The sequence below is a fragment of the Pipistrellus kuhlii genome, unplaced genomic scaffold (assembly GCF_014108245.1).
Source record: "Pipistrellus kuhlii isolate mPipKuh1 unplaced genomic scaffold, mPipKuh1.p scaffold_m20_p_3, whole genome shotgun sequence".
NCBI lineage: Eukaryota > Metazoa > Chordata > Mammalia > Chiroptera > Vespertilionidae > Pipistrellus > Pipistrellus kuhlii.
The window spans coordinates 102493155-102520389 of NW_023425529.1; the positions used below are offsets into that span (position 1 = coordinate 102493155).

Sequence of the window (27235 nt, forward strand, 5' to 3'; positions counted from 1 at the left end):
TGTCCCTTCCTCTCTGTAAAAAATCAATAAAATATATATTTTTTAAAAAGTGCACATTTGTAGGTGTCCTCCCAATCTGATGCTGCCTCCTTTCAAGCACTTAATAGCTCTTTAATCGGGGTGTATTGAACAAATGGATAATTATGAAATATATTATTTTGTTAAATTGTTTTTATTGATTAGTTTTGTTGATATAGTTCTACTATGCCAAATGGAAGGAGCCATTGAATGCTGTGACACAGGATACAACAGAAAGTCAACCTGGCTCTGCCAACCCCAATCACCCCTGAGGCTTCTCCACCTCCCTCTGCTCCTGTGGTGAGATCGGCACAGCAGCTGCCACTCACACCCACTACTGGTGCTGGCCCCACTCACACCCACTGCTGGTGCTGGCCCCAATTTTTCCTCACCATCAGCGGGTGCAAACAGCACTGGTGCCATTAGCCTGTGGGAGTGGTAGAGGGAGCAAGGCAGATAGGGGACCAGGGACTGCAGCAGGAAGGGCTGGGCTGGGGCACAGGGGGCACAGAGGATGGGCCAAGATCCTCCCGTGTGCCCACCACAGCCTCGCGGCTCACAGTTCCTTTCCAGGTGCACAAGTTCGTGAACTAGGCCCCTAGTTGATAATATTTTTTTATATAAAATAAATGTATTTTATAAAGTCAAAATCATGCTTTCTAGCTTGTTGTCAATTGCCTTTATAAGAATATGCTACTGTAACTATCTACCTTCCTCAGTCATTAGTATAGGATGCCAGGAGAGCATTCTGTCTAAACTAGTTGCTCAATTATGGTATGCAATGACTCTGTCAATCTCTTTTTTCTTCATATTTTGTGTAAATGCTTTGATATATATATGTGTGTGTATATATATATATATATCCTATTTTTCATATTAGTTTGATCCAATATAATTTTTGTGTTTGTTTTTTACTTTTAAAAATTAACGTTAAAATTTTTTTGAGATCATGTCGAGAAAGATAACTTGCAGCATACCTTTCATGGAATGTGATTTTATCTTCTGACCCCAATCCTGTGTCTACACAAGCAATGAATTGCATGGTTGGATAATTGCTGGGTGATTCTGAGATATGCAAGGGGAGAAAGGAAGGCTGTGGCCAAGAAGCTGGAAAAGCAATAAAAGCTGCTTGATTTGCTAAAAATGAGTCATTCATTTGACAAACTTAAAAATGATATTTTTATTGCCCTGACAATTGGACCTGCTCAGGCTGCGGAAATGACCCTCTGGGTTGTGTTCAGGCGCACTGCGTGGCTACCAGTTGACCCATCAGCCTGCCCCACTCTGCTTCCTTTGCTATTGTTTGTTTTGTTATTGTTTTTCTTGAGCTATTTGGCCCACAGTTCTGGTTCCCTGCTATGGTTTCTTCTGAAGGAGCCAAATTATCTGCCCAGGGTCTCTGTCACTTTCGGAAGATTCAGCACGAAAGGGAAACTGAACCCTTATTTCTCTGCCTTATAGATGGAGCCACCAGATAAGTTTTCGTTTTTAAAAAGTCTTCTCCCATGCTATGCTCTGGATCTACATTTGTTTTTACATTTTAGATAATTTCTGGTGAAGATAAAGAGGCTTGGACTATCTTTTATCGAAATGTTATATTAGTGCCTCGAATTTCATCACTTGTAAATTAAGTTTAGATATCTTTAAATGAATTCATATTTTTTTCTGCTAGTATATAATTTGCACTGAACTGGTTTGGGAAACAATGCCAAATGTTAGCTGTGTCTGCTTCTTAGTGGAATTAAGGTCAAAGATCCAAACAGATTGTTTTGCAAGGTATAGTGACCCAGGGACACTGCAGCCAGCCCACCTGGGTTTGTACCCAGCTCTGCCTCTTACTAGCAGTGTGTCCATGGGCAACTGACTCAGCTTTTTCCGAGCCTGTTTCCCCTCTTTAAAATGGGAATAACAATAGTATCTATGTATCTGTCTTCTAGAGTAGTTGAAGATTAAATGAGTTAACATTGCTGAAAACAGTACCTGGCACATACGTTTAGCAGGTGTTAATTGTTTTTTAAATCACTGTTATTATCCTGTTGGTGCTGATTGAATCCATGGAATAGAAGGTTTACATTCTCACTGTTTAAATGTAATTCTCTATTGCGTGAAGTAGATTGGACACTATGGAGTCTTGGGTAGAAAATAAAGGCCTGAGAGTTCAAACCAGTAGGAGTTTTGCATATGGTGTGTATGTAGAGACAAAGTGTTAATCTAATAACTTACATTTTTAAATATTACATATTATGTGCCTATTGTACCTTTTTAAGAGATGATCCTTTTTAAAACATAAATACTGTTATCTAGTATATATAAGCAAATATCAATAATAAACATTATACAGTAAATATAGAGCACAGTCACTAATTGTTATGAATGTTATCTGTTATATTCTTATCTTTTAGAACTCTTCAACAATAAGTACATTTAATAAGAACCATGGCTTTAAAAGTGCTACTAGAACAAGAGAAAACATTTTTCACCATTGTAGCTTTACTAGCCTATTTGGTAAGTCAACTCTACTTTCATAAGAATGTGGTGAGCCCTGGGTGGTGTGGCTCAGTTGGCTGAGTGTCGTCCCATGTGCCAAAAGGCAGCTGGTTTGATTCCAGGTCAGGCACGTGCCCACGCTGCATGTTCAGTCTCTCATTGGGGCACGTGCAGGAGCTGACTGATGGTTTGCTCTCTCACTCTTCCTCCCCCTGTCTCTTTAAAATAATAATAATAATAATAATAATAATAATAATAAAAGAGTGGTGGAAAAATTTATATACATTGTACCAAAACTGTTTTCTATGTCTGATTCCATATTTTAAAATTCACTTTCAAATTGCATTTTAAAATTGTTACGTTTAACTAATAAGTCAAAGATTGCTCCTGAATCTGGACATTTGTAACAATTGTCAAAATTATATTTATTTGTTACTTGCAGCCCCATAATAGTTATTACTTTGGGGTTACAGGGATTCCCACAGCACCTAGCAGGACCATAGAATCTGACTTAGAGCCATGACTCACACAGTTTGTGAAGTATTTAGAATTGATTTTTGAAAGTTTTGTTATTTTAATATAATTATTTATATCCTAGGTTCCAAAAAGCATTAAGGACAGATGGAAGATTTTCATGTTTGAAAGCTTGACACAAAAAATCTATGAAGGTGTTCAAAAGAACTGAAACTTATTTAGTTTGAAGATATAATTATGATCTACAACTATGAAAAGAATTATTTACACTGAAGACAGTACTCAGTCTTCTTGGAAGGCAAAATAAGAGGAAATGGGGTCCATTTAGAGTCTGAGATTCAGGCAGCTATAAGGAAAGCTTCCTTTCTTTCAGTTGAGATAGTGAAACATTGGAACCAAGGAAGAGGCTGGGTAGTCTTTCTCAAAATCATTGCAGTTGCTTTGCAGTGGGAGGGAATCTCTTACCTCTCTCAAATAAAACCAAACTCCTCTAAGATGGGTAGTCAAGGACAGTTAAGAGAGGCAGGAAGAGATTATTAGACAGTTAGCCCCAAATCATGTTGTAGGCCTAAATTCCACCATGAACTCTCCCTTCTGTCTGCTCAAAGTTCTGTCTTTGCTTTTCTATAAGGAGGCTTGCAGATATCCTTACAGATTTTTCTGCTACAAAGTGGAGGTAATTTGTACTGAATAATTGCTCATTATTATAGCCATCAAAAACAATTCAATGTGCACCTGTGTGTGATAGGCTTTATCCATAACAGCAGCCACTGTTCTGCCAATACTTCCTAGAGGTAGTTAGCTTTCATTTTGGAAAACAAAATTATAGTCAGGAATGTCATTGAGGGCATTTCTGCTAATGATAAAAGGTTGAAGTGAATGTTCTCACCAATCTGATATTCTATTATTTTGGACAATTTTTTTACAAAATACTGTTAAGAAAGCAGAGTAACACAATTTTGTAGGGTTATAGTGTATAAAATGAATATACTGTTTTCAGATAAAATAAGAAACAAGGCTATATTTTGAAAATTACTTACAACCTTATGTTTTTGCCAAAATAGATAATCTTCCTATTTAAGTCCTATGCTGAGGTCCTATCATTAGGTCCTATTTAAATGGTAAAATGGTAATTAGTAAGCATATAAGTTCATATTTACATAGTACTTTTAATTTGAATCATTCAGAGTGTTTGGCTACCATTGTCATCTTCATCATCATCAAGAGTTTTACTAATTTCAAGATTGTCAGAAGTTTTTGAAAGACAATCTCTAAATAAATGCAGTTCACATGAAAAAGTTGAAATTCTTACATCAAAACTGGGTAGCAGATGTGTTTAAAGATAATAGGATAAAGGATAATAGGATATGTGTAAAGGATAAAGGATAATTCCTGTAGCTATACTAATTTCATTTATTTATTCAATTCATTATCCTTGAATATGCTTATATTTCTTGATAATCAAAAATATAGTTTTGGAAATCAGAATCTTTGAGATTGCAAAGGACCTTGGGTCTCTGCATGGCTGTCCTTTTACTAATAGACTAAACAAAGAGAGCATCTCTTAGTCATTTTTTACCTTGGGTCCTCAGAAATGTATCAGAGGAAGGCAGCAGTTGATTCCAAGAAAAAGGGAACCTTACTCAGAGAATACAGAAAAGAATCAGACATAATAATTTATTTGTTCCACTTACATATTCAAAAGTGAAAATTAAATTGGCCTCACTCTGACTTACTGTTTACATTCAGTGATTATGGAATTATACTGATGATATTGTGTCTTTATTGCAAAAAATGCAATTAATTTATTTTAATATAATGCTTTATGAAACTTTTTTTTTTCAGGTAAGTAAAGTGATTTGTGAAACGGGGGACTGTAGACAACAAGAATTCAAGGATCGGTTTGGAAATTGTGTTCTCTGCAAGCAGTGTGGACCAGGCATGGAGTTGTCTAAGGTATGGTATGCATGGCAAAGTTGTAGTACTGTGTTCTTTAAATGTAGTATTTTTAGCTAAATTCTTTTAGTTAATTACTAGTGAAGATGTGGACACCATGGCAGAATTCTTGGTTCATTGTGTCACTTTAGCTAAATAGAACACAATTTCCTCTTCAATACATTTGACTGTGCGTTTTACTGAAATAAAAGAAGTAGGTTCTAATAACCAGAATTCAATAAATGTCATTGTTTATTATTAGTGTTTATTATATTTTATTAAAAGGCTAGAATTATTAAAGCCTAGACTTTTAGTATTAATTAAAAAGAATTGATAGTTTACTAAAGATTTAAAAATAAAGCATTGATGCTCTGACTGGTTTGGCTCAGTAGAGATAGAGTGTTGGACTGAAGGGTCCCAGGTTCGATTCCGGTCAAGGGCATGTACCGTGGTTGCAGGCACATCCCCAGTGTTGGGTGTGCAGGAGGCAGCTGGTCAATGTTTCTCTCTCATTCATGTTTCTAACTCTCTATCCCTCTTTCTTTCGCTCTGTAAAAAAAAAAAAAAAAAAATCAATAAAATATATTTTAAAAATAAAGCATTGATAACAGAAAGTGGTAATGCTCACATACTTAGACTTTTCTTTCTCAAAATGAATATTATCATCTGAGAATCTCAGAGGAAAGGTGGGGGTGGCTGGGTGGGAAGAGATCAACCAAAGAACTTGTATGCATATAGAAGTTATTGGACACAGACAATAGGGTGGTGAAGGCCTGGGATGAGAGGTAGGCTAGAAGAGATCATTGTTGGAGATAGGAAAGGGACATATGTAATACTTTCAACAATAAAGATTTAAAACAAAACCAAAACAATGAAAATAAATAAATTGCAATTACGGAAAAATAAATGAATGTTACCATTGCTAGTCAAGAAGTAGAGCTCAATGGTCTCTTAAGTAATGATGCTCCAAGAGAGTAGTTCTTTTCCAAACCAGGGTTTTGAACATTTCTTGGACAATGAAAGTATTACCAGTCTCCCCAGACTGAGTGTATGTTACTCCCAGGGTCATTTTAAAATATATTCATTTTAGCCATTATTTGTTAAGAAACACTATGAGTGTATGCTAGCATATTTCCAAGTCATGGATATTCTTGGGGCTCTTCTTTTTTGAGAGCAGGTTCAGAAATATATATCTTTTTGCTTTATTTTCTGACCTTTTGAAGATATTACTAGTTGTGGAGAATTGGTGTATCATTTTTGTTGTTGTTCTAAATAAAGCATCAAAGTCTTCTTGTTAGAAAAGGAACAAAACTTTTTATTTTTATTTAAAGTTACTTTTAAAAGAGAAGTCACTTTTTGCCCCTACAGACTGCCATTATTTAAAGTTGAGTGTTGTCATTCATAGATTTTTGATCAATGATCTACAAACAGCATGACACTAAGATTTATACATTCCACAGTAATTCCTGGTGCAGGGCCTCTCTCTGGTTGTTGTGTCAAATAAGTGGTGGCTTTCCATATCCTGAGCTTTTCCTTTGGATTGAATCTGGCTGACCTTCACCCCGCCGTTGTGGCTCAATGGTTAAGTTTGACCTATGAACCAGTCGGTTACGGGTCAGGGCATATGCCCAGGTTTGTAGGCCCGATTCCCAATAGGAGGCCTGCAGGAGGCAGCTGATCAATGATTTTTGTCATTGATGTTTCTATCTCCCTCTCCCTGACCCTTCCTCGATTAAATCAATAAAAATATATTTTTTAAAAGAAAAAAACTGGCTGACCTTCAAACTCTGTATGACATCTACTTAACTATAGCATCTCAGTTGATATATTTTAATCTATGGATTTTAGTAACATGCATTTTCAAACATAGATTTTGTTCTGTTGGTTATATAAATATTCTTTATAGAAGATCTGCATATCTAGGATCAGTGAACAAAATAGTTAAAAATGCAATAGTGCCCAGGAAGAAAATAGACTATGATATTTCCATCCCTCAAAAGTTCTTCATTTCCCAAATCTCTGTGAAAATCTAAATGAAACTTTATAGTTGCCAAGTTGAATAAATGATTTCTAAGAAATACTCCCTAACTTTCATCCTTTGAACCCAGAGACTATAACCTCAATATTATTTCTGGAGATTCAAACCAGAGGTTGAAGGTATTATCAGCTCTAATATTTTTTATTATTTATTTATTTATTCATTTATTATTTTTTAATATATTTTATTGATTTTTTACAGAGAGGAAGGGAGAGGGATAGAGAGCTAGAAACTCGATGAGAGAGAAACATCGACCAGCTGCCTCTCGCACACCCCCTACTGGGGATGTGCCCCGCAATCAATGTACATGCCCTTGACTGGAATCGAACCTGGGGCCTTTCAGCAGACAACGCTCTATCCACTGAGCCAAACCAGTTTTGGCTAATATTTTTTATTTTAAAAAATCTATCCCCTACACTAGCTGGTTTGGCTCAGTGAATAGAGCATCTACCTGCAGACTGAAGGGTCCCGAGTTCAAATCTGGTCAAGGGCACATGCCTGGGTTGCAAGCTTGATCCCCAGTTGGGGGTGTGCAGAAGGCAGTGGATCAATGATTCTCTCTCATCATTGATGATTTTCTCCCTCTTTCTTCCTCTCTGAAATCAATTAAAAACTACATATAAAAAAAGTCAAGGGTAAAATTTAGTCTTTTTATTAAGACAACTTTTTATTAATTGTCAGATGACTACATTTATAAATAATGAATTGCTTTTTACCTAAAATGCTAAATAATCTTACCTAATAAAAGAGTAACATGCAAATTAACCCCAACCAAGATGGCTGCAGCCACAGAGAGCAGTTGAGAGGCTTGGGTTTCCCAGGCAATAGAGGAAGCCAAGTTTTCCACACACCCTGGCTGGCCTAGGCCTCCATTCAAGGATACAAAGTTTCAATTATAGAAGATAAATTTCAAGAAAAATATCAGCATCCACAGAGCTGGAGAGAACAGGCTAGGGTTGCCGCCGGCAATGGAGGAAGCCAAGCTTTCCACCTCTCCTGGCTGGCCTGGGCCTCCACTCAAGGCTACAGTTTCAATTATAGAAGGTAAACCAATCCAAAGAGAAATGACTGCCACCACAGAGCGAGCAGGAGGCTTGGTTCCGCTCCAGGCTACAAAGTTTCAATTGTAGAAAGTAAATATATCCCAGATACCAGGGCCTCTGCTTGGGTCCCTGGGGGGCCTGGCCAGCCTGCAAACCACCACAGGCCCCTCACTCAGGCCACCCCACACCCCAAGGGAATCCCCTCCCCGATCCAGGACACCCTTAAGGGAAAACCAGTTGGTTCCCACCCATGCACCAGGCCTCTATCCTATCTAATAAAAGAATAATCAGATTGACCATCACTCCAACACACTAGATGGCTGTCGCCATATGGTCAAAGATTCTGCCCCCTTGTGGACACATGATGGCCACCACAAGATGGGCAGCATGGAAGGGCAGTTGAGAGGGACCAGATCTGTAAGAGAAGGCAGTTGGAGGAGATCAACCCTGCAGGGGAGGGCAGGTAGGGGTGACCAGGCCGGCAGAGGAGGAAAGTTGGGGGCAAACAGGCTGATAGGGGAGCAGTTAGACATCAATCAGGCTGGCATGGGAGTGGTTAGGGAGTGATCAGTCTGGCAGGCAAAAGCAGTTAGGGCAATCAGGAAGACAGGCAGGCGAGCAGTTGGGAGCCAGCAGTCCTGATTGTGAGAGGGATGTCCGACTGCCCATTTAGACCCGATCCCACCTAAACGGGATCGGGTCTAAATGGGCAGTCGAACATCCCTCCAGGGGTCCCAGATTAGAGAGGGTACAGGCTGGGCTGAGGGACACCTCCCCACCCTGTGCTCGAATTTCATTCACTGGGCCTCTAGTATTACAGCAATACATATTATTATTCTACTTTCTATTTAAGACAGATTGAAATGTGGCTCTGTCACCAAGGACTGGATTGTTTATTTTATTTCATTTCAATTAATTAAATTTATGTTTTGCCACTTGAGGTCATGGCTGTTGTATTGGACAGTACTGTTCTAGAATCATGAACTTTCCTTCAGATGTTCTGGCTGAGAACCCACTTCTGAAACAGAGAGCTATCCAAAACGCATTTACCTGCTGTGAGTGTGTGGTGCTGGAATTGCTTCCTGGTCAGCCTCCGTCCTCTTCTTTCTGCTTCGAGCCTCCATCCTGGCCACTAGTTTCAAAGCACCCACCTGTTTCTGCTCCTCCGTAGCTCCTGTTTGGTCTTGTGAAGTGAGTGCCATCCCTGTGGCTCCTCATACTAGGTGGTGCCTACCCTTTGGGTGCCTTCTTGTGCCATCCTGAGCAGTTTCATCCCATTAACTCTTTTGGTTTCCAGTTCCCTCCCTGAAAGCCCCAAGCATCACTTCTTATTTAGGTTCTTTTTAGTAATTCAGCTTACTAATTAGTTTTCTTATATCTCTGGGAAAACCGTGCCCCATCACTGAGCCATTTGGAGTCCGTTTTGAGATTTTATCCATTGAGCCATATTTAGTTGTTCTCTCTTCCTCTACAAGGTTTAATTTTTGAAAGTTTATGAGGATAGTAATTGATAGTGTCTTTTTCCACTTCTGAGGCAAAAAAATACAAAATGTTGTTTACATTGCTCCATAAGAAGTACATGCTGGGTGTCTTGAGCAGTGCATACGGGTAGGAGTATTACACAGACATCCTTTTGGCTCATGAGAATAAGCACCATTGGTGTATGTGAGAGAGGACGAGTTTTGTTTCCTTGAGTGACTACATAGTTTTTACTTCTTACTCTAAAATTTGCTCAGCCACGGCCGCTCCTCTTTACTGAGCATTTGTGCCAACAATGTGCTTTTAACATGATTGCCTCCCAGCAGTAAATCAGGAAACGCATTTTTGGATAAACTACTTGAAACAGACTTCAAGTGTCTGGCATGATTTTCAAAGTAAGCTTTTCTAACCAATTATTGGGGTGACTTTGTTAATATGAAAAATTAATTATTGTAAACAGCAGCATACTTCTCTCCACATGGTTGCATGTCTGGCTTCATATTTTTAAAGACATCTGCTTTTGGGAAAACTATTTTCATCCATCTGAAGAAAATCACACACACAAAAATCAATGCAATTTGCAAGCATGAAAAAGATTCATTTTTGCCATTTAATTGCTATGTTGCTCACTTTATGTTTGATTGTCTTAATCGAACCCTGTGGTGTTTGGAAAATATTAACAAGCTCTAGCTTGTAATTTTCCTTATAAAAATTTAACTACAGATTTTCATAAACTGAGAGTTGTCAGGGGTTATGTCTTTGGTGTTGTTTTATGAAAGGAAATTTAAAAAGCTGATTTCTAAACACCAGCCATGTAAATCTAATTTGTCATTTTCATTTGTATGCCCTAGATTTTCTCCACAAGTAGCTTCTTCTTTGTGCAGACTTGAACTTTTAAAGTTCAAAGAACCAAATGTAATAGCTTATTGGCTGTACAAATAAATAGAGCTTTAGACCCAAGGCCCCAGAATGTGTTTTCCGGACAGTTGATGATCTGTGAGGATCCTGTGGCCTGAGGAGCTGCTCCTCGGAAATGTAGGGATAGGTGGGATCCACTTGTGTTTTTGTTCAGTGCTGTATTTGCAGAGGGAGAAAAGGGAGAAGGGGATTTGAGGACTGTTTACTTTGAGTCGTTTTGCTACTGGGAAGCCACCAAATGTGGCCTAAAAGTATCGGGCAGAGTGACAGAGCTACTCCTGCCGCCAGCTTGGGTGGAAGCAGCCCAGATGGATCCGGCCCTCTATTGCCCTGGAATCATAGCAAAAAAACACTGCTCACACCTTCACCCCCACTCCAGACAGACCCTCACCCTTATTTGTCCCCACACCCAGTCCTCCCCACCAGACCAGCAGGATCTAACCAAGTGGGAGACATTTTCATAAACTACAGTTTCGCTCCCTGGAATAAAATAAAAATAACTTTAGGAAATACTGCCTTAAACAAAATACATCGATTTGTTTATACAGCAAGCACTTATTACTCACCAGCCTATTGTGTATTATTAAAAAAAATTCAGTGATGAAAATAGTAAGGTCGACTTCGTTCAGGACCTTCGCAGTAGATGTAGGGACAGTGCAATGAGATTTACAGCAGGGAGAGAGGTTGGGCTTGACTCCAAATATAGCATGGGCAAGGGGGAACTAGAACCAAAGAGCAGGGTGAGGGTCAGGAATGACGGGATTTCTGGCTAAAGCCGACCTGACGTGATGTTCAGGCATCACCTTGGGGATGGGGAGGATAAGGAACTCTATCAGATATTGAGGGTGGGGCTCCTGGTTGAATTGACTTAGTGAAAGTCTTACCAAAATTGGATTTTGCAAGGGCTAGCACAGATGGGCCTAGGAGAAGCTTCAGGAACCTGCTAAAGTTTGATCAAGCAAAGAATCCTTGTCAGTACCAGATGCTATGATAGGCTCTTGGGAAAGAGTGGTAAAGGGAGATGTCAAGTACAAAGAATTGCTAACTTATTGCATGATTTTCAGAACTAGGAATCCTACAGCAATGTTGTTGTTGTTTTTAATTGTATTTTTAAAAATGTGTGTATCTATTTTCCCACATCAACATTTATTATTAAAAAGATTTTCTCAGGGATTCAGGGGAGGTATTTCCTTCAAGTTTTTAAGATGTCAGGTGCCTGAATATAGTCTTTATTTACTCAGAAATAAAGACTATAGGATTATTTTAAAGCCCAAGTACATACCTTCAATTGCTATTAATGGAAGACCATGTTCAAAAAAAAAAATAAAATAAAATAAAACACACATATCTTATTCTGAAGCCCAGGCCAATGACTGACTTATTCTTCCCTATCCTCCTTATCCTTCCTTGCCAAACACACACATACACACACACACACACACACACACACACACACACCATATGCACACACACCACAGAGTCCTTCTCATGAAATAATGAGGAGAACCCTAGTACAACTGGGAAAGTGTCATGATTTTGGGCCAGTGTAGAATAGACCCTCAATTTTTTGCATGACACCCTCATTCTACAAAATATGATGACATGTAAATGACACAGAGTGATCTATGGCAAAAATGCATTGGTTAAAATAGTTCTGTGTATAATGTAAACTCCAGGATACAGTCAGGATTCAAAAATTAGCATAAAGTCTCTGATCCTTTTCAAAATATAAAACTCACATTTATATTTGTTCAAGTTCATTTCTATTTGGATCATTTAATCTAGTTTCTTAGGACTGGAGAGACGAAGTGAATCCTTGGAGACAATGACACTCAGCAAGAACAGGAAATGACAGTTGACTTCCTGCCAGGGGTGTGAAAACAGCAGAACTATTCACATATACACAGAGGTCCCTAGTTTTTTGTATTATAGCATATTGCAGCAGTTGGCTCAATCAGATAAAGTTAAATTATATTTTAACTAGAAGCCCGGTGCACAAATTTGTGCACGGGTGGGGTCCCTCAGCCTGGTCAGTGATTGGGGCAATTGGGGCATTTGGGACAAGCTGGTGGGGGAGGGGAGGTGAAAGACTGTGGAAGGTTGGCTGTGGGAGCACACTGACCACCAGGGGGCAGCTCCTGCATTGAGCATCTTCCCCCTGGTGGTCAGTGCATGTCATAGCAACCGATCATTCAGGTGACCAGTTGTAATGGTTGCTTAAGCTTTTATATATATAGATTACCCTTTTTTAAAAGGCAGGCAATTGCGATTCATTTTAGAGAAATTTTTATTTAGTAAAAATGTTTTAAATGAAAAGCAATGTTTTAAGTAACCTTGAAAAAATTGGGGTCTGAAGATTCCCTGTTCCCAGTGATTCTATGTTAACCAGAAAAGTTGCCATAGGTCTCATGTATTTGATGAATGCCCACTCGATGCTTCATTTACAGTTTAGAGGCTTAATAGGTTTTGCTGCTTATTCCTCAAAACAACTTTGTAGGGCAGGTGTTATTATCTCCATGTCTCTGAGGATCAGAGAGTTTCCAAAATAACTTAGCTGACAAGTGGTAGAGTTGGCATTTAAACTCATGTGACTTTAGCTTCAATGTAGGAAAATACACACTTTCTCTCCTCTACCAACTTGGCTTGAAAAACAAAATGTCAAACTTTACTCCCAGTTAATATACCTCTTCTGTCTCTTTCTCCTTTCTCTTCCTTTGTTTTCCCTTTTACTCTCCCTTTTCCCCATCTTTGTTGTGTTTTCACTTGTATATGAGACCCTTACCATCCAAGTTGTCTGGATCAAATTATGATTTTGAAAAATTGTCTTTGTGGAGATGGTGAGCCTGTGAATGGGGAGGTCCAAGCCGTCCAGGGGCTGCCCAGGGGTTACGTGCTTGCCTTGATCCTATGAGATGGGGTGGAGCCTCCCTTCCATACTTAAAGAAAGCCTTTGGATTAGCTGAGCTTTCTCAACAGCTAAAGTTTCTCAGCACAGACACGCTTCTCTCTCCAGGCAGATCCATATTGCCCAGGGACAGAGCACACACACACACACACACACACACACACACACACACACACAAACACACACACAAAGTATTGGTCTCTCCACAAAGACCTAATACATGATCCAAGGAAATATTTGTGAATTTCTTTATATATCTTTATTTTTATTACTAGAGTAATGGATGCTTTTTGCAAAAGATACCTAAATTATTACAGAATTATAAAAATTGAGAATAGTAATTCAATTTCTCTAATTCCTGTTAATGGTTTTAAAGGAATTCTAATTTGTGAATTAGTTCAAATCAAGTGGTTGGGTTTTTACCTCCTGCCTGTGCTTTGGTTTAGAACAATTGTGTAGTAAATATTGCCTAGATAACTATGTATATAAATATGGATGAAGGAATTAAAATATATAAATTCTATTAAAAATGAGAATTTGAGCTCATTAAGATTTGCATTCTGGCATCCGTATTTACATCTGAGGAGGCTAAGCCTGAGGCATTTTGTTAAAGCCCTTACTCCCTCTGAGCAGACAGTCTTGTGTGTGGATTGGATTAGCATGCTCTTCTATACACATTCTTCTTGTAGTTCTCAGGCTGACTTTTTTTTTCTTTTTAAATGACCAACCATTTATAGCAACCATCATAAAGTATAGATAACCAGTGTTAATATTTGGTATGTAATCTTTCAGACATCTTCCTATGTATATGTCATATAAAGTAACTGGCCGACCCTAGTGTTATGAGTCTAACTCTGGAATTAAACTGTGTAGATTCAAATCCTGGTTCTAACATTAGCTATGTCACCTTGGTTAAGGTGCAGTCCTTCTGGGAAGCTCCATAATTATATCCATGAAATTGAATAATGATAGTGCTTATCTCATTGGGAAAGGAGTATGAATTAATGAGAAAATAAGTATAAAGTGCTTGGCAAAGAATAAGCACCCAATAAATGTTAGTATTCAAATGTTAGTACTCAAGAAATAGGATCATACTTCTAATTCTGTATTATGCTAAATTATTTTTTGAACAATCACAAATACACATCTGCCTCATTCTTTTTATGGTTGCATTATAATTACATTAGGTGATCTGCTGTAATTTGTTTACTAGTAGTTCCCAAACATGTGGAAAGGATCATAATGTGGGTCAAAGAGCCATTTGTTTTGCCCATTCTTGGAAGAGTACTATGTTCTAACATCAGAGTTCGGAGACACTTAAGAGCTTCAGCACCACACAGATTTATCCAAACAAGAATGTAATGTTTTTTAGAGAAATATGTAAGAATCTTCCTACTATCAGACAATGTTAAGCTGCTGAACATTTAGGGTGCTCTCTACTGGATAGACTTCTGGGTTTGTAAACTTGTGAAATTTCATATTATGGTTATCCTCATTTTCTAAAATACCATTGTTTATATCAAAGTACTTGTTTTCTGCCTTGATAAGTGAATACTGAATATTCACTGACTTTAATCTCAGTATTTCCCTGACTTTAGTCTCTGAACATTCACAAGACTGGCTTAATTAGAAAAGGGATAAGTGCCATAATTCTGCCATAACCTACAATAATGCAGCAGTGGGGGTCCTGGAGAACCATTATTATTCAAATGATGGTGGCTTCTTGAATAAAGTGGATGATTAAGTATACCTCTCAGAGTAAGAGAGATGATTAGCAGTGGGAGACACATTTGAACTTGCTTAGAGAGCTGCCTTTGTCTCCAGGAGGGCTGGCACTCAGTAATCACTAGAACAGGTCTTCCTTTCATCCCAGCCTCTTTCCTTTTTCATGCTTGCAGTGTTTGAATAGCTTTCTATTGCCTGTTAATCCCCACAGGAATGTGGCTTTGGCTACGGGGAGGATGCTCAGTGTGTGACTTGCCGGCTGCACAGGTTCAAGGAGGACTGGGGCTTTCAGAAATGCAAGCCGTGCCTGGACTGTGCGGTGGTGAACCGCTTCCAGAAGGCAAACTGTTCTGTCACCAGTGATGCTGTCTGTGGGGACTGCTTGCCAGGGTAGGTTGGATGATTTTTTCCCCTTGTAATTATTCTATTGTTCTTAAACAGGCATTTTTTGTTTCCTTTTCCAAATGTGAATGCACACTGATATTAACCCGAACACATTTGTTAGGTGTACATGAGTTTGTATCTCAACAGTAATCACTAGATTTTTGGTGCCGATGCCATGGACTGTGACAGGCGCTTGTTATAAATAAAATGAGTAAATATACTAAGAAAGGAATAATGTCACAGAATTCTAAAAAGTTTCTATAATAAAAACCTAATATGCTAATTGTCTGACCATTTGACTGTTCTACCAGTCACTATGACACTATGCTGTGCACTGACCACCAGAGGGCAGACGCTCCAACCAGTAGGTTAGCTTGTTGCTGGGGTCCAGCTAATCGGGACTGAGTGAGATGGGCCAGACACGCCCTGGAGCTCTCCTACAGTCCCTCCATGGTCCTAATTGTGCACCCGCAGGGTCCCTCGGCCTGGTCTATATCCTCTCACAACCCAGGACCCCTCAGGGGATGTCAGAGAGCCGGTTTCAGCCCAATCACCGCAGGCCAGGCCAAGGTACCCCACTGGTGTACAAATCGATGTATCCTATATGATAAAAGGCTAATATAATATGAAAATAGACTGAATGGTGGAACAACTGAACAACCAACCAACCAGTTGCTATGATGTGCGCTGACCACCAGGGGGTGCAAATGTAACATGGTGGGAATCAGCAGCAGGCAGCAGAGCATGGAACATGGTGGGTGTCGGCTGAGGCTGTTGGTGGAGCAGGTGAGCGCCAGACCAATGCAGGTCTCCAGGTCACTGTCATCAGGGTAAGCCTCTGGTGGTTACTGAAAATTCTTTGCTCCCGCATGCCATGGTCCCACCTGGCACTCGCACCTGCTGCCATCCCTGGAGCCGCCTTTAACACCCACTGCCAGCGCTTGGCACTGGTCCCAATCACTTGGCGCCTTCAGGGGATGCGAAGGGCAGCTGCCAGCCCCAGTTGCCCCTGGGGGCTTCTCCACCTCCCCCTCCTCTTGAGGGGTGATTGGAGCAGCAATACTGGCGCCAGCCCCAATAGCTCCGCGCCATCAGCAGATGCGAGCAGGGCTGACAGCATGTGGGAGTGGCATTAGCAGGAGCAGGGCTGCCAGCAGACAGGGTATTGGGGGCCATGGTGGGAGAGGCCAAGTAGGGGCATGGAGGATGGGCCAAGACCCGCCCCTGTGCCCACTGCAGCCTCACAGCCCACTGTTCTTTCAAGGTGCATGAATTCATGCCCTGGGCCCCTAGTACCAATAATAAAGAAAACATGAACAAATGTACCAAAGAATGAACAGCCAATTCACAAAAGAGGAAACACATATATTCATCCTCATTGAGGATCCAAGAAATGCAAAACATGACCATGCACTCATTTCAATGGATACAGTGGAACTTGGTTTCTCCAACTTAATTCCTTCTGGAAGGCTGTTAGAGTAGCAATTTGTTCGAAAACCAACTTGTTCTTTCCCACGGGAAATAATGTAAATTGAATTAATCTATTCCAGACCCATAACTGATTTTCTGTTTTAACCTTTATACTACTATATACAGTACATGTCTAATGTGCTGTTTAATTTGTAAATATATATTTCTTAAATTTTTCAAACCACCTTTCCCTCACCCCCAACTAAGAATTTAAAAAATATATATAATATTTTATTGATTTTTTAAAGGAAGGGAGAGAGATAGTTAGATACAGAGATGAGAGAGAAACATCAATCAATTGCCTCCTGCACACCCCCTACTGGGGATGTGCCTGCAACCAAGGTACATGCCCCTGACCAGAATCAAACCTGGGGCCTTTCAGTCCACAGGCTGACGCTCTATCCACTGATCCAAACTGGTTTAGGCCCAACTAAGAAATTTTAATCTATCACTGCCTCCAAAATTCTATCACTGGCTCACCACTTTTCCTTTATCCAGATCAACAATAGTTTCTCTACCTATTCAATTGCCTGTGATTGCTGTTTTGTGAGCACTTTCACACCCTTGGCAACATTAGCACTCTTTTTTTTTTTTTTTTAATCTATTTCTTTTATTGATTTTAGGGAGGAAGGGAGAGGGAGAGAGATAGAAACATCAGTGATGAGAGAGAATTATTCATGGGCTGCCTCCTGCATGCTCCCCACTGGGGATCGAGCCCACAACCTGGGCATGTGCCCTTGACCAGAACTGGACCCTTCAGTCCTCAAGCCGATGCTCTATCCACTGAACCAAACCAGCTAGGGCAACATTAGCACTCTTGATGGCCTCTTCAAGTTTTAAAATTGTCAGCAACTAAAGCATTCTCTCCTTTGTTTGTTACCTGAGAAATGCTTTTTGTCATTCTGAGGTATCAGCATGAAAGAGGTTTCAAGTCCAAAATGGAAGTTTGGTCTACAACTGAGACATTTTTTTCTGTGAACAACTTAGTTAAGAATCAAACTGTTCTAAGTGGGAGATGTTTGAGAACCAAGGTTTGACTGTATTTGTCCAGCAGCCATGAAGCATTGCTTTAGATAAAGCTGTTACCAGTAGAAGTGGTATTCTTGGGGTGCCTCAAGGAAAATAATTTTTTGAGGCCCCCAAAGGAGGATGGGGTTTGTGTAAAGCTTTGTTGATGATGTGAAATTAAGGGGTTCCCATCCAAGGTCCCATCTCTGTACCTCTCACCATGGAAGAAGTCCAATTTTGTATTCAACAGGGCCAGAATTAAGGCCTCTATTCAGAATTTCTATTTGACATCAAGTCCAGTCCAGTTCAGCATCTGGCTAGCTTAGCCTGTGTTTCCAGCTGCAGTCCATTGTGTGTGGGGTGGATGCTTAAGGTCACATGGCTATGAGAGAGAACAAGAAAGCACACTAGTGAGTATGGGCCATAGAGCTAGAGAGCCAAGAGCAAAAGAGAACAAGAGAGTGGGAACTCTGGGGATTATGTATTCCCAAAATTTCATGGGCTTGCTTTGGGGTCTACCCCACTGTCCAATGGACTGTTCTCCAGGTTAGACTGACAGGCAAGTATTCCCTTCTCCCCTTCACCTTACCCCCTTCTTTGTTCATCCCTTCCAACAGTAGTTCCCTGGCGAGTGTGAAGCTGTAGGTTCCTGGTGAAGATGCCTATATGACCATGCTTATAATGTCTGGGCTCCCTTTTGCTCTCTTCCTATTATTATTAATAAACTAGCTAATTATATCCTAATAAGGTTTTTTTTAAAAAAATAAACAGTAAATATTAAAGAAGTAATTATGCAGAAAGACAGAAGATGATTTCTGTGGGGGGTGGGGGGAAGAAAACCTAGAGTACTAAGGGGGATTAGGTATGCCTCATGGAATGGATCAATAAGTTGCAGTAGTAGGCCAGATTACTGAAAAGGGGAGATCTGAGCAAAGATTTGAAGCAATTAACAGAGCAGATGTGTGGGGAAGAGCACTGTAGATACAGGGAACCGCTAGAGGCAGGCCCCCAAGGTGGACATGAAACTGGTATTTTTAAGAAGCTGCAAAGAGACAAGGGTATCTTCAGGAGGAAGAAAGAGTTGAGTAGGAAAAGAGAGGGTGGAAGGGAGTGGACACATATGAATAGTGAAAACCTTAAATGTTGAAAATGAACCCAGGTCATGGAAGGAAAGGAGAACTATTCGATAGACTGGGCCAGGTGGAGAGGCAAAGCCCAGGAGGAGGCATTTTAAGTTTTTAAGTGTTCCTGGGTGAGCACTGGGTAGCTGTGCCAGATAAAATAGGCAGTTGGGGGATAAACTCCGTATAAAGAGTGGGACTTAGGGAGGCATGGGTGATGATGTGTTAGGGAATGATAGGCATTACCCACCAAGTAAAAAGGAAGAGAGACAAAGCATAATATCAGAATACTTTGATGGGAGTTGAGTGCAGCCTTGTTACCAACCAAAGATGGAAGAGAGAAAATCCAGGATTCCTGGTGCTGTGGAAAACAGGCTTGTTGCAGAGATAAAACAATCAGTAACAACAACATTACAGGAGAAGCAAACATTAATTATTTCTAATGTGCCAGTCACTTGGTTAAGTACTTTATATGAGTGATGTACTATAATGTTTGCAGTATCTTAAACATGAAGAAAGTGAGCCTTATCAAGGCTGAAGTTTATTCAGGAAAAATCACTTAGCCAGTATGTAATGAAGCTTGGAGTCACATCCAGGAATCTAATGTAATAAGCCATGCTCTAACTCACTGCAGAGGAAGGACTCTAGCTGGACTTGGCCAGAACATGCCCACAAAATTGGGATGCTTTTGATCAAATGGCATGGTGATAGTTCTGGGGCCCTTGTTGAAGCCAGAAGAGGAAAAAATGTTTTGGACCTGAAAGGCAGAAGTAGGAAATAGCCTATGGCTCAAGCATGGGCTTATGGAAAAACTCAACACTGAAACTGTTTAAAAAGTAATGGTCTAACACCAAAAGCATAAGCAACCAAATAAAAAAATACTTAATTAAATTTTAAATCTTTTGTGCTTCAATAGATACCATCAAGAAAATAAAGACAACCCATATAATTAGAGAAACTATTTGTAAATTATATATATGATAATTTCTTATCTAGAATATATAAAGAACTCTTACAACTCAATAATAAAAATGCAAATAAGCAAATTAAAGTATGGGCAAAGGATTTGGTTACACTTTCCTCCAAAGAAGATATACAAATAGTCAATAAACACATGAAAAAATGCTTAATATTATTAGCAACCAGGAACATGCAAATTAAAACTGCATACTTCACACCCAATAGGATGGCTAGTACCAAAAATACAAACTATAACAAGTGTTGGTGAGGAAACAGAGAAATTAGAACCTTCATACACTGTTGAAGGGAATGTAAAATGGTGCAGCCATTTTGCAAAAGTGTGGCAGTTCCTCAAGTTAAACATAATTACCATGTGACCCAGCAATTCTTCTCTTAGATATGTAACCAAGATAATTGAAAATACATCCATGAAAAAACATACACACAAATGTTCATAGCAGCATCCTACCTAATAAAAGACTAATATGTAAATTAACCACCACTCTGTTATACCCACAAGCCATGCCCACAAGCCACACCCACAATCCAATCAGAGCGAGTATTCAAATAAATCCAACCAAGATGAGCAGGGGGGAGGCTTGGGTTTCCCCGGCGATGGAGAAAGTCAAGCTTTCCACCTGCCCTTGCTGGCCTAGGCCTCCACTCAAGGCTACAAAGTTTCAATTATAGAAGGTAAACAAATACAAACAGAAAAGGCTGCTGCCACATAGCAAGCAGAAAGCTTGGCTCTGCCCCAGGCTTCAAAGTCTCAACTGTAGAAGATAAATATATCCCAGATACCAGGGCCTCCACTTGGGTCACCAGGGGCGTGGCCAGCCTGCAAACCACCTCAGGCCCCTTGCCCAGGCTGCCCCATGCCCCAAGGAAACCCCCACCCTGATCTGGGACACCGTTCAGGGCAAACCAGCTGTCCCCCACACATGCACCAGGCCTCTATCCTATCTAATAAAAGAGTAATATGCAGATTGACCATCACTCCCAACACACAAAATAGCTGCCTCCATGTAGTCAAAGATCCTGCCCCTATGTGGACACAAGATAGCCAGCAGGGGAAGGCAGTTGGGAGGGACCAGGCCTACAAGGGAGGGAAGTTGGGATGACCAGGTCTGCAGTGAATGGCAGTTGTGGGGGGGACCCAGGCCTTCAAGGGAGGGCAGTTAGGGGTGACCAGGCCTGCAGGGGAGGGCAGTGAGGGGCAAATAGGCTGTCAGGGGAACAGTTATGCATCAATAAGGCTGGCAGCAGAGTGGTTACAGGGTGATCAGGCTGGCTGGCAGAAGCTGTTGGGGCAATCAGGAAGGCAGGCAGATAAGCAATTAGGAGCCAGCAGTCCTGGATTGAAGAGGGATGTCTGACTACCCTCAAGGGGTCCCAGATTGGAGAGGGTGTAGGCTGGGCTGAGGGGCACCCTTCCCCATGCACAAATTTCGTGCACTGGGCCTCTAGTTATGCATAATAGTCAAAAGTGGAAACAATCCAAATGTCCCTCAACTGATGCATGGATAAGCAAAATGGAGTATATTTAAACATTTTAATTTTACTCAGCAATAAAAAGGAATGAATTACTGATACATGTCACAAAATGGATGAACCTAGAAAACAATGTTAAATGAAAGAAGCCACTTACAAAAGACCAACTATTGTATGATCCCATTGCATGAAATATCCAGAACAGGCAAATTTAAAAAGACAGAAAATAAGCTAGTAGTTATCTAGGGTTGGTGGTGATAGTTGTGGTGGTGGTGGTGGTGTGTCAGGAAAATGGGGGTGGGGTACAGAGGGTTTTTTTTGGCATGATGAAAATGTTTTAAAATGGATTGTACCTGACAGTTACACAAATCCATGAATATATTAAGACCATTTAATTATGTGTTTTAACTCCATGGATTCTATGGTTTGTAAAATATTTCAATAAATCTGTTATATAATTAAAAAGTAATGGTCTAAAATCTCAGAAACATTGATACCTATTAATATCATTACCCAAAATTTAGACCTATGCAAATCTACTTGAGGAGCACACACTAAATATCTTTATTATTTCTTTCTACAATTTTGATAAAAGCATGTCTGTGTATGTCTGCTGTCTTCTTCTGGAGGACAGGAAGAAGAAAAGGTCCACAGGAGATAATGCCCACCATATGCCTGACTTAAGGGCTGAGGGTGAGGTAGGCAGTGCCAGAGAGTTGGGGAAAGCACAGGGTACAAGGACTAGGTTTCCACGAAGCAGGAGATATGCTGCTGCAGTGTGGGAGAGGGTATGGTCTCCCCAGGCGCTCCCATCAAATGTGCTTCCCCTGCTTAACCTCTGTTGTCATCTCAGCCCATGGCTTTTAGTTTCCACAGTGTTTGCTCATTCTTTAAGTGCTTACAAGTAGATGCAGGAAAGTCAGAAATGAGTAGCTATTTTAATGATTTTTCACAGGTTACTTATAAGATTAGTCTAAAATTACATCTTTTTCTAAGTTAGCATGAATGTATGAGGCAGATAATAATCACATAGTGACTTTTACTCAAGTTTTCCAGAGTGTTTTAAAAGTGTTCATCTAATCCGGCTGGCATGCTCAGTGGTTGCGTGTTGACCTATGAACCAGGAGGTCACGGTTCAATTCCTAGTCAGGGCACATGTCTGGTTTGTGGGCTCAATCCCCAGTGTGTGGCATGCAGGAGGCAGCCTATCAATAATTCTCTCTCATCATTGATGTTTCTATTTCTCTCTCCCTCTTTCTTCCTCTCTGAAATCAATAAAAATATATTTTAAAAAATAAAAGTGCTCATTTGGCTTAAAAATATGATTTGCAAATATTTCCCCCCATATTGTAGGTTGCCCTTTACTGTTGATTGTATGTTTTATTTTTAATCTTAGAGGGAATCATTATTTTATTATAATTTAAAACTAATTTTAGTGTGACTTACTTTTTAACCATTTTATTAAGGTATTTAGTATACTAGTATACAAGTCAATGAGTTTGGGTGTAAGTATATAATACATTGATTGTATAATTTTATGCACAAGTTTTAAGTTTGAGATAGTCCTCTTGCATTTTTATTTTTGCTGCCTGTTTCATATGTGCCTTTTGATTGACTTTTGGTGTCATATCCAAGAAATTATTGCCAAATTCGATATCATTAAGCTTTTCTCCTGTTTTCTTCCATGAGTTTTATACTTTGGGATCTTTTACTTAATTTATTTTGAATTAATTTTTGTATATGAGCTAAGATAAGTAGACAGCTTTATTATTTTGCATGTAGATATCCAGTTTTCCCAGCACTATTTGTTGAAGGGACTGTCCTATCCCCATTAAGTGGTCTTTGTTCCCTGGTCAAAGGTCATTTGACTATATACATGGGGGTTTATTTTTAGGTTCTCTTTTCTGTTCATTGGTCTACGTGTCTCTCTTTATGCCAGTACCACATGGCATTGATTAGTATACTTTGTAATATTTTTATATCAGGAAGTGTGAATCTTCCAATTTTGTTCTTTGATTTTGACTTTATAAATTCCAAAATAAATATATTTAATTAACATTTGGTGAGAATTTATTACAAACATTTGGACAGATATTCATAGTCAAATGAAAATGCAATAATGAGCAAATAAGGAAGTTATTGGACATTTGAGGTAATTTACTTAGTTTCACAATGCAAATTTCATTTCAATCATAAATTATACAGGTTTGTTACTACATTATCCAATTTTACAAAATAATTGCATCTACCTGTCTTCTATATACTTGATCTGTAAATTTATTCTCTAAACCTCTGTTCTTGTAGTAGAAAAGTAGAAAGTTTTCTATAGGAAAGAAAATGGCTTGAATTCTCACCATCAACAAATAATCACTGTTAATATTCAATATATAATTTTTTTTCACTGCTAATATATACATATAAATGTAGTTAGCTGCATTTGTAAATAGTCTGAAAGAATCTATACCAAAGTGTGTTTGTATAAAATTGAATTATATTTTCACACTTCCTTTTTCACTTAATGATACTTTGTGAATTAAAAAAATTATGATGGCAGGTCTGCATCATTGTTTCTGAAGCACACCTTTTATTCTTTTACCTTGGTTCCATCGTAGTTGGTCGTGTCTAATGTTGGATATTGGGGTTGTGCCTAATTGGCTTCTTTTCTTTTATAAACAACTAGAAGCCCAGTGCACGGATTCGTGCATCAGTGGGGTCTCTCATCCTGGCCTGTGGAGATTGGGTTGAAACCGGCTCTCCCATATGCCCCGAGGGTCACGGATTGTGAGAGGGAGGTTCTCAGGTGACTCACCCTAAAACAGAGCTCCTTCCTTTCTGATTCTGGGCGCGTCTCCTGAGAGCCACAGCTTCCAAGTCACCACAGCTCGGCAGTTCTTGTGTTGAGTGGTCAGTGCTTGTCATAGTTTCTGGTTTGACAGTCAAATGTTTGCTTAGGCTTTTATATATATAGATACTATGATTGCATTCTTATACATACAATTTTACCTACCTGATTATTTCTTTTGGATACATTTCATGAAATAAAATTATTGGGTAAAGGATATAAATAAACTATTGGAATTCTGATGCTGTATTGCTAAATTGCCCTCCTGCAAGTGGCAATTTCTATTCCCACTGGCAATATATATATGTGCCTATTTGCCTAGCCTTATACCAACACTTTCTCAATTTTCTAAGTAAAAACGGTGCATTTTCATTGTAACAGTTATGAAATAGTTATTTGAATAATAGTGAGGTTAAATATTTTAGTGTTAAATTTAAAAAGCAATGGCATCATTCTTTTTAGTTTTAATTATTAAAACTAAAAATTATGAAATGTATTCTTTTGGGAATTAATGTTCTTTGCCTGCTTTTTCATTTCACCTTAATGACTTTTAAGTTTAATATTACAAACTTAAGTTATAGAAAATGCTGTGATCAGAACTATTTTTCAATTTTCTTTTGCCCATTAACTAGGTTAATGATACTTTGTTTAGCTCTTTAGTTATCTTTAATATTCTGTGTGTGTGTGTGTGTGTGTGTGTGTGTGTGTGTTTTCAAAGATTAAAGCTGTTAATTTCTTTCTTCTTGGCTCCTGGGTCATTTTCCATTTATATTAATATTAATTAATCTTGTCATACCTAGAAAGATATCCCCATATCAAAATTATATAAGCACCTCACTACATTTTTTTATTGCTTTTATGGTTTGCTGGATTCTTTGGTCTTTGATTTTCAAATGTTAAAAACTAGCACTTTATTTATAAGGCATTTTATCATTTAAATTGATTTCATATTCCCTTACCAGCACCCTCTCCGCAAATATAGAAAATGTGAGACTAAGTAAAATCTACAAAGTTATGTTTAGTGGAGATGGCCTTTCTTAAATATTCAGAGGTCTTTTTAAGGATGTCTGTCTAAGATAGTACTACATTTAAGACTTTGAGAACTTTTTTTTAAACAATAGAATTGGTAATGGAGACTGCCAGTAATTTATGTAATCTGTTCACTGCAACTGTGAGCTTAGATAAAAGAGCTAACAAGGATTATTTTCCTTTTTCCTCTAGGTTTTATAGGAAGACAAAACTTGTTGGTTTTCAAGACATGGAGTGTGTACCTTGTGGAGACCCTCCTCCTCCTTATGAACCACACTGTGAGTGAACTTCATACAAACACAGCAGAAGGGCTCTTGGCCTTTAAAAAAAAAACAAACAAAAAACACCTTTGTTCCATTGGCAAATGGAGCAAAATCTCTCTCTCCTGTGGGGCTTATAGTGTGCACTCCTTTATCAAGCTTTCAGCAGGACATAAAGCTCTTTTGTTGTGTGCCTCAGCCAGAAAACTGTCCATTGATTTGAATCTCAAAGTGAAATATAGATATTTTGTGGCTTCTGTACTCCATTCAAACTCTTATCTTTTCGTGTGTGTGTGTGTGTGTGTGTGTGTACTACTATATATACTATATATGTATATAATATGATATATATATGTACATAGATAGATAGATAGATAGATAGATAGATATAATGCAACTCCAATGAACTAGCTGGTCTAAATCCTAATGCATAATGTCTTTGTGCCATGGCCCCATTAATTCCTGTATTTTCCCATCTTAGTCCCCAGGCACTGTCATGTGGTGTCTTCCATTCCAGACACATTCTTCTCCATGAATTGTCTGCCCTAATTAATGTATTGTTAAATGGAATCTTAGTTCACTTCATTCATTTCTTTACTTTTCTCATTTAATAAATAAGAAGAGAAATTCACTGTGTCCTGGGCATATAACTGCAAATTGTGCCTTTTTTATTTATATCAATATTAATTAGTCTTTTTTACCATACTTTTCCTTTAGATATGAAAGATATTTGTTACAAGTTTTATGAGCTTGCATTGATTTTTGAATGGGAATCCTAAGTACAAATCTGGCCAATGAAAACCAACAGGTGTTGGGCCAGGAAAGAAATCAGCAGGTTTTCTGATGTGCTCAACTCAGGCTTATGTTTGCTAAGCAGGGCTTTAGTGAACTGTGTTTCATTGTACACAGAAAGAGCAGGCATAGCCAGAGGAGGCAGGAGGGCTTTTATCCCAAGCACAGGTTGCTCATGCCTTTCTGGGGAGCATTGGTGAAATCAGTGTTTATATTTAGGGGTTGTTTTGATATAATTTTTAATACATAGGATTTGTCCTCTTCTTTCTGTGACAAAAATCTCCTCTGAACTAATTGAAAGTTATTGCATTATTTGGTAAGGTCACATAGTACTTATATTTCCCACCAATTCATGGACTTTTATAGTCCATATTATTATGCCCTTTATCAAATGCATTACTTTTTATTCTTCCTTTGAAGTGATAAGAAAAGAAAATTCAGACTCTAACTTTTAAAGAAATGTATTTGACCTTCATTTTTATAATATCCAAATATTCACCAAATGATTCATTGCAATTAATGAGTGTAATCGTGAATGTCTGTTATGTATTAGTCATCATTGAGAAACAATTTGTTTTACTCAATACCACACCATCAGCCAACATTTGGAAGACACCAGGTCCAGAGATGTTAATAACTTTTCATTGCTGCCTGGTAATTGGCAGAGATAGTATTCAAACCTAAGTCTGTCTAACTCTAAGTAGTATGTTTTCCACCACACTCTGCTGTCTCTCTAAGAAAAACCAAACTAAGCTGTCCTCTGCTGGCTGATGTAACTGCTTCATGTTGAATTCTTCTTATATAGTTTGCTTCATAATTAATGAAAACTCTAAAAATCTAACATAGAAAAGATCTT

At 38.9% G+C, this 27235-nt stretch overlaps 1 protein-coding gene across 10 annotated transcripts in view; it reads left to right on the forward strand.

Moving 5' to 3' along the window:
• Nucleotides 1-27235, forward strand: part of TNFRSF19 (TNF receptor superfamily member 19) — a 98402-nt gene that overhangs the window by 21724 nt on the left and 49443 nt on the right. For 9 of the 10 annotated variants that reach the window (XM_045588615.1, XM_036456235.2, XM_036456234.2 and 6 more), the window contains 4 exons: nt 2421-2523; nt 4825-4935; nt 15234-15412; nt 25520-25605. In XM_045588615.1, coding sequence (XP_045444571.1) covers nt 2455-2523; nt 4825-4935; nt 15234-15412; nt 25520-25605 — 445 coding nt within the window. In that variant the 5' untranslated portion in view covers nt 2421-2454. Of the gene's footprint in view, nt 1-2420; nt 2524-4824; nt 4936-15233; nt 15413-25519; nt 25606-27235 lie in introns of those variants that run through there. The other variant, XM_045588619.1, reaches the window with a different exon arrangement.